Source organism: Panthera tigris, chromosome C1 (genome assembly GCF_018350195.1).
Source record: "Panthera tigris isolate Pti1 chromosome C1, P.tigris_Pti1_mat1.1, whole genome shotgun sequence".
In the NCBI taxonomy this organism is placed as follows: Eukaryota; Metazoa; Chordata; class Mammalia; order Carnivora; family Felidae; genus Panthera; species Panthera tigris.
The window spans coordinates 91487342-91499246 of record NC_056667.1 but is presented as its reverse complement, the minus strand read 5'-3'; the positions used below and the strand labels follow the sequence as shown (position 1 = coordinate 91499246).

General features: G+C 39.7%; 1 protein-coding gene across 3 annotated transcripts in view; it reads left to right on the top strand.

Moving 5' to 3' along the window:
* LOC102957710 (calcium-binding mitochondrial carrier protein SCaMC-1) overlaps positions 1-8542 on the top strand; it is a 61657-nt gene extending 53115 nt beyond the window's left edge. For all 3 annotated transcript variants that reach the window (XM_007090056.3, XM_042998092.1, XM_042998091.1), the window contains 2 exons: positions 3652-3802; positions 6472-8542. In XM_007090056.3, the coding sequence (XP_007090118.2) occupies positions 3652-3802; positions 6472-6656 (336 nt within the window). In that variant the 3' untranslated portion in view covers positions 6657-8542. The remainder of the gene's footprint in view (positions 1-3651; positions 3803-6471) is intronic.
* The last annotated feature ends 3363 nt before the right edge of the window (positions 8543-11905 follow it).

Below are 11905 nucleotides of genomic sequence, written 5' to 3'. Positions count from 1 at the left end.
ACTGAGGCATAGAATTGCTGGGTCCTATGGTAATTCTATGTTAAGCTTTTTGAGGAACTGTCAAACTGGTTTCCATGGTTATACCCTATTTCTTTCTTTTTTTTTTTTTTTTTACAAATTCTTTTTTAACGTTTATTTATTTTTGAGACAGAGAGAGACAGCATGTGAACAGGGGAGGGGCAAAGAGAGAGGGAGACAGAGAATTCGAAACAGGCTCCAGGCTCTGAGCTGTCAGCACAGAGCCCGATGCGGGGCTCGAACTCACAGACCGCGAGATCATGACCTGAGCCGAAGTCAGACACTTAACCGACCGAGCCACCCAGGCGCCCCGGTTATACCCTATTTCATTCCTACCAACAGTACACAAGCATTCTAATTTTTCTACATCCTTGCTAACACTTGATAGCTTCTGTTTGTTTATTTTATTTATTTAATTTTTTTTAACATTTATATTTATTTTTGAGATAGAGATAGAGCATGAGCGGGGGAGGGGGAGAGAGAGGGAGACACAGAATCTGAAGCAGGGTCCAGGGTCTGAGCTGTCAGCACAGAGCCCCATGTGGGGCTCAAACTTGTCAACTGCAAGATCATGGCCTGAGCCGAAGTCAGATGCTCAACCGACTGACCCACCCAGGTGCCCCTGTTTGTTTTTTTTAAATAGTGGCCATCCTAACAGAGATGAGGCAGTGTCTCATTATGCTTTTGACTTTCATTTCTCAGATGATAAGCGATGTTGAAGATCTTTTCATATGTTTACTGTCCATTTATATATATTTTTGGAGAAATGTCTATCCAAATTTTTGCCAATTTTGTTGAAGTATAGTTGATACACAATGTTATGCTAATTGTAGGTGTACAACATGGTGATTTGACAACTCTGTGTGTTATGTTCACCAGTAGTGTCACCTGTCATCTGTCACGATACGACACTATTATAATACCATTGGCTATATTGCCTATGCTGTACCTTTCATCCTTGTGACTTATTTATTCCATACTGTGCTTCCCACTCCTCTTCATCCATTTTGCCCATCTCCCAATCCTCCACCCTTTTACAACTATCAGTTTGTTCTCTGTATTTGAGAGTCTGTTTCTGCACACCTGGGTGGCTCAGTCAGTTGAACCGCCAACTCTTGATTTTGGCTCAGGTCATGATTTCACAGTTTGTGGGATCGAGCCCTGTGTCAGGCTGTAAGCTGACAGCATGGAGCCTGCTTGGGATTCTCTGATTCTCTCTCTCCTCTCTCTCTCTTTGCTCCTCCCTGCTCGTGCACTCTTTCTCTCTCTCAAAATAAATAAATAAACATTAAAAAGTCTGTATCTGCCTTTTTTTGTTTTTTTTCATTTGTTTTGCTTTTTTTAAATTTTTTAATTTAAAAAAAAAAAATTTTTTTTTAACGTTTATTTATTTTTGAGACAGAAAGAGACAGAGCATGAATAGGGGAGGGGCAGAGAGAGAGGGAGACACAGAATCCGAGACAGGCTCCAGGCTCTGAGCTGTCAGTACAGAGCCCGACGTGGGGCTCGAACTCACGGACTGTGAGATCATGACCTGAGCCGAAGTCGGACGCTCAACCGACTGAGCCACGCAGGCGCCCCTGTTTTGCTTTTTAGATTCTACATATAAATGAAATCATGTGGTAAGGGTCTTTCTCTGTATGACTTATTTCACTTAATACCCTCATAATACTCTCTAGGTCTATTCATGTTGTTGCAAATGGCAAGATCTTATTATTTTTTATGGCTGAGTAATATTCCATTGTATGTGTGTGTATGTATGAATGTATATATGTGTGTATATGCACATGCATGTGAACACACACACAGCGTATCTGTTCTATACATTTATCTGTCCATGGACACTTAGGTTGCTTCCATATCTTAGCTATTATAGATAATGCTGCAGTAAACATACGGGTACATATATCTTTTTGAATTAGTCTTTTCATTTTCCTTGGGTAAATACCCAGTAGTGGTATTGCTGGATGATATGGTTGTTCCACTCTTATTTTTTCAAGAAACCTCTGTACTGTTTTCCACAGTGGCCATACCAATTGGCATTCCTGCTAATGGTGCATGAAGGTTCCTTTTGCTCCACATCCTCACCAACACTTGCTATTTCTTGTCTTTTTGATTCCATTCTGACAGGTATAAAGTGATATCTCATTATGGTTTTGATTTGCATTTCCCTGATGATTAGTGATGTGGAGCATCTTTTCATATATCTGTTGCCTTTACCCATTTTAAATTTTTTTAATTGTTGTTGTGGAGTTATAGGAGTTCTTTATATATTTTGGGTATTAATCCTTACCAGATGTGTGGTTTGCAAATATATTCTCCCATTCCATAGATTGCCTTTTCACCTGCTGATTGTTTCCTTTGCTGCACAGAAGATTTTAAATTGGTGAAATTCATTTATCTATTTTTGCTTTTGTTGCCCGTGCTTTTGACATCATGTCCAAGAAATCATTGCCAAATTCAGTATCCTGAAACATTTAACCTGTGTTTTCTCCTAGAAGTTTTATAGTATTAGGTCTTATGTTTGGGTCTTTAATCCATTTTGAGTTAACTTTTGTACATGGTGTAAGGTAAAGGTCCAACTTTATTTTTTGCATGTGGATATTCAGTTTTTCCCACACCATTTGTTAAAGAGACTGTTCTTTCTCCAGTCTGTAGTCTTGGCATCCTTGTTGATGATCATTTGGCCATATATTCAACAATTTATTTCTGGGCTCTCTGTTTTTGTTCCATTGATCTATATATGTTGTCTTTATGGCAATACCACACCATCTGACTACTGTTGCTTTGTAGTATCTATTCAAATAAGGGAGTATGAGGCCTCCAAGTTTATTCTTTTTTTCTAAGGTTATTTTGGCCATTGGGGTCTCTTGAGATTCCATATGAATTTTAGGGTAGTTTTCTATTTTTCTTCAAAAAATACCTTTGGGATTTGAGTAGGGATTGCATTGAATCCTTAGATTGCTTTAAGTAGTGTATTACTATGCTTGTGCTACCATAACAATAATTTTCCCACGTATGTGCATAGATTCTTATACTTAAAATATTGTATATTTAAAAAGTAGGTTAGCATATGTGTTTTATACAGTTACTCTCAATCATCACCTTCTAATGGAATTACAAGGATATAGGATGACAGGGAAAAAGGCATGGCCGGGGGATCAGTACACTTGATTCTGCACTCTTGTTAAAAATAACTCCACTGAGACTCATTTTCCTCATTCTAAAATTGGAAGAATAGCTCCACATCAGGGAAAGGACTAAATGAAATAACATGTATGTAAAGTATACAATTAGATGCAGTTAGTAGAATTACATTGTTTTTATTAATACCATTGGAAATGTGCTTGAGGTCCTACATTTGGAGTGCTGTTGATCTTAACATTTGTTCAGAAGAAAAGGAGCAACCTGTGCAAGCTCATGTGTTCTGAATCCCCAGTGGCTACCACACCTGTGTGCGGAGGTGCTGCCTCTTCCAGTGACTGCCGCTGCTGGGAATGTGTTACCTGATCTCACAGATGTGCGGCCTGTCTCTCATAAGGATGAGGGTGTCTGTGAAAATGTTCATGTTGAGCGAAAGCAGTTATAATGTTAGTTGTTCACTGTTTTTCTTCTCTTCTGTTTCTCTGGCAGCTCTTGAAGTCCTACTGGCTGGATAATTACGCCAAAGACTCTGTAAACCCTGGAGTCATCGTGTTGCTGGGATGTGGCATCGTATCTAGTACTTGTGGTCAGTTGGCCAGCTACCCCTTGGCTTTGGTGAAAACACGCATGCAGGCCCAAGGTGAGTTTTTTTTTAATGTTTTTATTTATTTATTTTGATAGAGTGCATGCATGCATGCATACGTGTGCATGAGTAGGGAAAGGACAGAGGGAGAGGAAGAGAGAGAATCCCAAGCAGACTTCATGCTCAGCACAGAGCCCGATGCGGGATTCAATCCCACTACCATGAGATCGTGACCTGAGCTGAAATCAACAGTCAGACGCTTAACTGACTGAGCACCCAGGTGCCCCTCAAGGTGAGTTTTTGATGGATGAATGATGCTGATAAAAGTACTCTATCAGCAACATGCTTTTGGAGCTTCAGGTTCTCCTGAGGTAGCAGAATATGCTTTTAAGATAGTATTTCACAAGCTTTATTTATTTTTTTCATTACTGCCTCCCTAGGGAACCCTTTCATAAATTATTTTCCTAATCACTCCCTCTTCATGAAATTTTAATATCACAAATACACTGCACATGTACTCTGTGTATATCTGCATTTTATGGGTAAACAGTGAGATTTGGTTTTGCCCATATTGAGAATGCATGTTTTAAGAGTATATAAGCTTAAGTATCTAGACGGATTTGGGTTCAGACCTCTTTGGACTTTCCTCTTTGCCCCATACCTCTTTGGATTTTCCTTTACTCATCTGTAAATGGGAATGAGAACTGTGCATGTTGTGAGAACTGGCAACAATATATGTAAAGCACCTGGCCTTTGGCAAATTGTTGGTAAATGGTGGCTGGAATTGTTTGCTCTTATTGGACCCTACAACTTTTGAACTGTGGGATCCCTCCTCATTGTGACCCTGTCCTCTCCCTTGGCTTTGATTATACTGTGTCCCCTGGCTTTTCTACCATCTTACTGATTATTCTCTATTCTTAAAAGATTTGCTGGCTTTTATTGCTATTTAAAGTATGTAGCCTGTGCCTTTCTTTCCTTTTTTTGCTCTTTGCTGGCCAGTCTCACCCACCTACTATCATTTCTTTAAACAGTACCTCCTGGGTATCTACAGCTCTATTCCCAGTCTCTCCTTCAAGTACCAACCACCCCACTGCCCCCAACCAAGTGGTCACTCGTTAAGTAACCAATACTTTCAGAGCCATTGTCAGGTGCTGGACACTCTGCCAGATGCTAGGGTTAGAGCAGTCCACAAGTCACATGTGGTCCCTGCCATTGTGGAGTGGAAAAGACACACATGCAGCAAGTAAACAAACTCGTTAAATCACCTCCCCTTTGTCAGGGGAGTACAGAGCAAGGGGCTCTAACCTTACTTGGGAGTCAGAGGACATTATCATTTAAGTTCAACCTGGGAAGACAGGTGGAAGTTAGCTGGTCAAAGGTGGGGTGAGGTGGAAAAGAAAGAGCCTTACAGCCTGAGGAAAAGCATATGTGAAGCCACTGAGGCAGGAGAAAATGGGGTCCATTTGAGGAGCTGAAAGAAAATCATATGCCTGGAGAGAAAAATGGAAAGTAGTAACTAAATATTTCATTTGTATTCTCTCATTTAACCATCACAACCATCTTTGGGATTGATACTAGTATTATCTGTATTTTACAGGTGAATAACTGGGGCAAAAAGAGATAAAGTAACTTCCGTAAGGTTATACATTGGTAAATAGTGGAGCTAGACTTCAAACCCAGACAGTCTGATTGAAACCTTCATCTGGCAAGTCCCCCTCTCCCATCTGCCAACTCCAATCTAGTCCTCTCGTGGCTGATAGACCTATGTTTCTTTTTTTAAAGATTTTATTTTTAAGTAATCGCTACACTCAAAATGGGGCTCAGACTCAAACCCCAGACTCAGGAGTCACACACTCCTCCAACTGAGCTGGCCAGGCACCCAGATCTGTTGTTTTTCAAGTCAAGGTCTGTTCACTTGATTCCTGTTCAGAAATCTTTGTGACTCTTCAGTGTCCTCAGAATAAATTCCCAAGTTCTTAGTGGGAATTTCAAAGCCTTTAGTAATCTGGCCCCACTTTATTTTTTCTCCTCCTCTCCATTTCCCCACCCCTGCCTCACTCACCTCCAGCGCTGGATACCCTCTGTGTAATAACCACATCAGCAGTCCCCATGTAGTGCCCCCATGTGCCCTCACTTTTCTTTGTGGTGTCAGCAGCATGGGCTTTCCCTTCCTCCCTTTCTTGACTCTTGAGGCCATTTTCAAGGCCCAGGAACCCTACATTTTCTTAAGCTCCTCAAAGTGTTCCCATGCTCCCCTTAATTCCAAGGATTGATCTACTCTCTTTTCAGTGCTTGGTTAATGAGGAGGGCTGGCCATGGCAGTGTGGGGTGGTAGAAAGTGTGTGAACTTTGGAGTCAGAAAGACCGTCTACTCTTAGCTCCCCGCCACTTGCTGGCTAAGTATATTAGGCCAAGTTTCTCCATCTTCCTAAACCTCCAATTCCTCATTTATGAAATAGGTATGATACTTACCTTGCAGGATGGGTATATAAAGTAATAAAGCCAGTATCTAACCCATAGCAATTACTGAACTAATAACTGTTGTTACCATTGTTACCGTAATTACGGAACTCACTATTAGGTGCCATGCAAGGAGATTTATATATAAAGGGATACTTTATATATTCTAGAATATCATTCAGAGTCACAAATAAAACATATTTGAATATTAAATTAGCCTTGTTTCTTTCTTTATTTCTTTCTTTTTTCTTTTCTTCTTTTCCTAGCCATGATAGAAGGAACCAAACAAATGAACATGGTTGGCCTCTTTCGACGAATAATTTCCAAAGAAGGAATACCAGGACTTTACAGAGGCATCACCCCAAACTTTATGAAGGTGCTCCCTGCTGTGGGCATCAGTTATGTGGTTTATGAAAATATGAAGCAAACTTTAAGAGTAACCCAGAAATGACATGTTGAAATTTTTGCTTTAGGGTGATTATTGAAATTTTCATCAGTCCTCTGGAGTGACTTTTACCACCTAGAATTACAGGTCTATGGCAAAAGAAACCATATATTTGTCACAAAAAGGAAGAGCATATCAATGATTACTTCAAATATTTGGGCTCAATTTTATATATACAGAAATGTTAAAAATCATAGTTTTGATAAGCTCACACAATTTTGAAAAGGCCACAAAATTGTATTTTATCTTTTCATATTAGTGCCTTTCGACAAAGCTATGCCCTGAGTCCTAAATCTGAAAAATGTATTGCTTTAATTAAATTTGTTTTGTGTGGTAATCATAAATTACTAATCTTTTTTTGGTTGGTTCAAGTTTATGCCAGTTCCTTAATACTTAAATGTCTTTTTCTAAAAAACAAAATGATCAGAAAACCTTGAAATTTAAGTTGTTTAATGTATTTTGAATGTCTTTGTAGACTTCTTAAAATTTCCTTGTAGAACCATTAATAGAAAATCATTGCATGAAAACATACCTTACAGCAGCCAAGTAAGTATAGGGCTTATATCACTGTGTTTCTTTAAGCTGAATGAGAATGAACTGAAGTGGCAGAATTCCAGGGCATGCAAATAACTCTAGTCCATTTACATTTTTTGTATAAGGAGAAGTGATGAAACAGTATTTACTTCAATGTGCCCCTTTCCATTTTCCTTGCACTGTTATTTGGTTCCTGGAGTGACACACTGATTGCCAGTATATTGCTGTTAAATTATCAATGCAAGGCAACTTATTTGAAAGATTCTATTTATTCTGTCATTGCTTTGAAAAGCACCAGGAAGCAAAACCTTTTACCTATATCAGCATCTGCAGAACAGCTGTCTTATCTTTGTCCTCCTTTGTTTCCTACTTGAATCAGATTCTCTTTTAATCAGGAAGGCTTCTAGGGAGCATTCTTGGTAATCGAACATTTCTTAATTATGTCAAGTAGGTTGATCATGGGTGAATGACATCTTCATTTCCCCCTCAGTGTTAAATTTGTTTGAACCTACAATTCTCAACTTGGGCAGTGCAAACCTGGGAGAATAGTGCATTTTAATAGTAGTGTATATTAATATTATATGTTAGGTACCTATGTTTAAATGAAAGGCTCAATTTATAAACATATACATTCTTATTCTCCCTTGTGCCAAGTTTTAGGAACACATTATGATGTAGAAAATTTGTAAGATTGGTGGCATATTTTTATTTTACTAAAGTCATTTTTGTAGGCAATCATCTTTTTTTATTTGTGTGATTAAGACTTAGACAAATATTTATTAGTTGAAGTTATTCTGTAGCTTTTTAATGTAGTTTGATTTCTAGAGATTTCGGTTATCAATTGCCAACATTTTTTTGTGAAAATCTAGTGACATAATAGGCATTTATTTGAACCTACCTCTTATATTTTTTGAATAAAAGAGAAATGTTGGAGCTGTGTTTGTGAAACATATTCTAAAATATAGCTTTTAATACATTAGTTATGCCTGATAAATGTCTTGGTATTTTTATAATACCCATGATAAGCATGGAACTCTATCTTCAGGGTTGTTTGTACTTTGGAGTAATTCATAAATGACAACATTAAGGTACATGATTAGCTTTCTCTTTTTTTACTCATAAGAATTATGGGATGAATAACTAAAATTTTAAGCTACTGAAAAATAGTCATTGTTCATTATGAATTTAAATTGTTTGCTATTTAACATTGTAAGGTATGAATGTGGTTTATCTGTGCATCATGTATCTTTTGAAAAAATGATCTTGTGTCTTTTGAAAAGAGCCCAGAGTTGAAGATGTTTATTTCTGGTATTATTGCATATGTACTTTGCCTTTCTATTAAAAAATATATATGTTTGTTTTAAAAATGATTTGTTTCCTCATTTTTAAAAAATAGGCAAAAAAGAAAAAAAAATGGCTGTGTTACACAGCTTCTATCACTGGCAGCAGTTTGACTGATACTTTTCAAATCTGACTCCATATAGTCTGCAAATATTTTCCTGAACAGCCACAGCAATTGTTGTTAATGTCATACATTTTGGCATAAGATGTTTTTCATGATGTCCAAATTCCACATTTATTAGTTAGGGTTACACCCCTGGGGGTTCATGGTGTCAAGGAGAATTCAAAATCATGGGATGACTTTTGTGTGTGTGTGTGTGTGTGTGTGTGTGTGTGTGTGTGTGTGTGTGTGAGAGAGAGAGAGAGAGAGAGAGAGAGAGAGAGAGAGAGAGAGAGCAGGGTAAGAGCAGAGAGAGAGGGAGAGGGAGAATCCCAAGCAGGCTCTGCACTGTCAGCACAGAGCCAGATGCAGGGGCTCAAACTTGCAGGAACTCGATCTCATGAAACATGAGATCATGACCTGAGCCAAATCAAGAGTCAGACGCTCAACTGACTAAGCTACCCAGGTGCCCCCAAAATCATAGGACTTCTTGACACACCTTGGTGGAGTATCAGTTTGTCTTCAAGCTGTGGGAAGCAAAGCTAAGTAAGTTTAGTGGTGATTAAAACATTTTTTTTACAGTGCAGATTACAATTAAATACAAAATTTGATTTTAAAAAACAAAATAATAAAACATAAGACTGCAAAGAAATTTCTGTGCTCCAACTCAGATGCCACTCAGATTCCAAGAATAAACATATGAACCCTCCTCTGTTTTCAGGAACCCTTGATTAGAAAAATGCTGCTGCATTTACTTCTCAGCCTTGTATCCACATCAAGAGAAGCTTCATGTGAGCAGGGATCATATTTTATGCTATTTTATACTTTGAGCTTTATATCAGGACACATGTATAAAAGTATGGCCCGGTTTACTTCTCTCCAGATAGGAATTTTACTTGCCCTTTTGTTCTTATGGAATTTTCTTTTCTCTTCTTTTCTTTCTTTCTTTCTTTCTTTCTTTCTTTCTTTCTTTCTTTCTTTCTTTCTTTCTCTTTTCTTTCTTTCCTCTCTTTCAGATGTGCACCACAGGAGTATTGATATTTGTGGGGAGGAGCAAGCAGCAACCCTCCTCTCCTGCTTTGCAGTGTTCCCTTGTTGGGATTAGCGTGGGGTGGACTGAACTCCTTTAGACTGCTCTCTGGGAGAGCATGCCCTGCCACGTTCTCCCTCCAGTGCAGCCCAGAGCTGTGCTGAAGTCCAAGCTGCCCCAGCCTGGACCCACCGCTGCCCTCTGGCCACAGTGCGATTGAAGATGTCTATTCATAGCCCTCTGGCTGGTGGGAAAGTTGTTTTTCTTCTGTGTGTGTGTGTGTGTGTGTGTGTGTTGTTGTTGTTGTTTTTTTACCAGATGTGCATGTTCCCTGGTTGTCTCTGAGTCCCATGGCCATGAACTCAGATGCTCAGCCACAGCCACTGCAGCATGGTTTTCTGTGAAAGAAGGACCTCAAGCCTGGGCCACTTGGGCATCTTATTCCATAAGAACTTATGTGTCATTTTTAATTTCAGTATTTATTAAACACTACTTTGTGCCAGTCACTTTCAGCGGCTGAGGACACAGCATTGAACAGAAGACATAGCACCTTTCCTCATGGAGATCACCTGGAAGGAAGAGACAGACAAGAAATTCACAGAGTAAAATAAGTAATATGTCTGCTGGTGTAAGCACAGAAGGCAGTGCTGGGGTTGGGGCCGTAATTTGAGATAGAGAAGGCCTGGCCCAGAAGGTGCTTTTTGAGTAGGGACGTAAAGGAGGTCTGGGAATGGGTCATACCAATATCTGGGGAGGGCATTCCAAGCAGAGGGAATGCAGGTACAGGCCGAGTGAGCAAGGGGGAGGGGAGGGTGTAAGCCATGCAGCCAAGGGCCTACCGTGGGAGGCATATCAACAGTGTGTTTGTCTAGTTCTCAGTCTCTAGGACTCCAGGACAAGATTCAAATGTCTCCCCTCTGGGGGTGGGACTTTCATTATTGGAACCTTGTTGGAAAATGCCTGCCATTTCAGGTAACCTTCATGTCCATCTGTACAGTTGTCCCTAAAGTAGTCCAACACATGGACCCCTCCCCAGGCAGCATGTCTATTGGCTGCTGTATGCCTGTCCCTCTCCAGAGAGAATTTTAATTTTTAAAAAAATGTTTATTTTTGAGAGAGAAAGGAGAGAGCGCAAGTGGGGGAGGGGCAGAGAGAGAGGGGGGGGACGGGGGACAGAGGATCCGAAGTGGGCTCTGAGCTGTCAGCACAGAGCTGGATGCGGGGCTTGAACTCATGAACCATGAGGTCATGACCTGAGCCAAAATTGGCCGCTCAACTGACTGAGCCACCCAGGTGCCCTGAGAAATTTAATTTTTTAAAAAAGAAATTAGAGATCCTAAAATTTTTCTAGATATTTCCCGGAGAATTACAGAGAACTTCAATTTTAGCAAACTAGCAAGGCTATAGCTCTTTTCATGTCCTTCTCTGACCACCTTGTATCTGCCCAGGATTTGTTTATCATTTATACAAGTTGTTCAATATTGGAAACAATCCTTTTATTTATTTTTTGTTAGTTGATATTGTCCTGCTTTGAATTCACTTCCACAAAATCAAGATAATAGTAACAAAAAAGTGATTTGTGTTTTGTTACTCCTGGAAAAGGTGCTGGTCTTGCCAGGGATTTTAAAACATTATAAAGTACTCTTTCAAAAACTTAAACTTACCACCACCCTCAGCATTCGCTCATCAGTCATGTTTTCCAAGAGTTTATACTTGTCTCTATATATACCAGTTGTACAACACAGTCAAGACCATGGGCTCAAGATGAATTAGCCCAAATCCAAGCACCTATAATCAGTCTGGGCTGTAGGTATGCATCAGTCAGCCCCCACAGGAGGTCCTCACATGAATTTTTTTTTTTTTTAATTTTTACTTTTAGAAAGAGTGTGCGAGTGGAAGAGAGGGGCAGAAGGAGAAAGAGAGAATCCTAAGCAGGCTCCATGCTCAGTGTGAAGCCAAAATCAAGAGTCAGACACTCAATTGACTAAGTCACCCAGGTACCCCTCCCTATAAGAATCTTACTGCACCAACTGGCTTGTGCAAAAAATATGGTATTTCCTAATTTTCTTTATATCAGCTTAAATCCATTTGAAAGCTCTGATACCACTCAGTGTTGTGCCAGCAACCCGGGGTCTTAGCCTCACTGGACGCAGGTCATGATCCAGCATCCGTGCCATGCTTGGCAAGGGAGTAGCTGGGAACCTGTGGGGCATCTGTACCTGGGGTCTGGCCTTTCCATTCTGAAGGGGT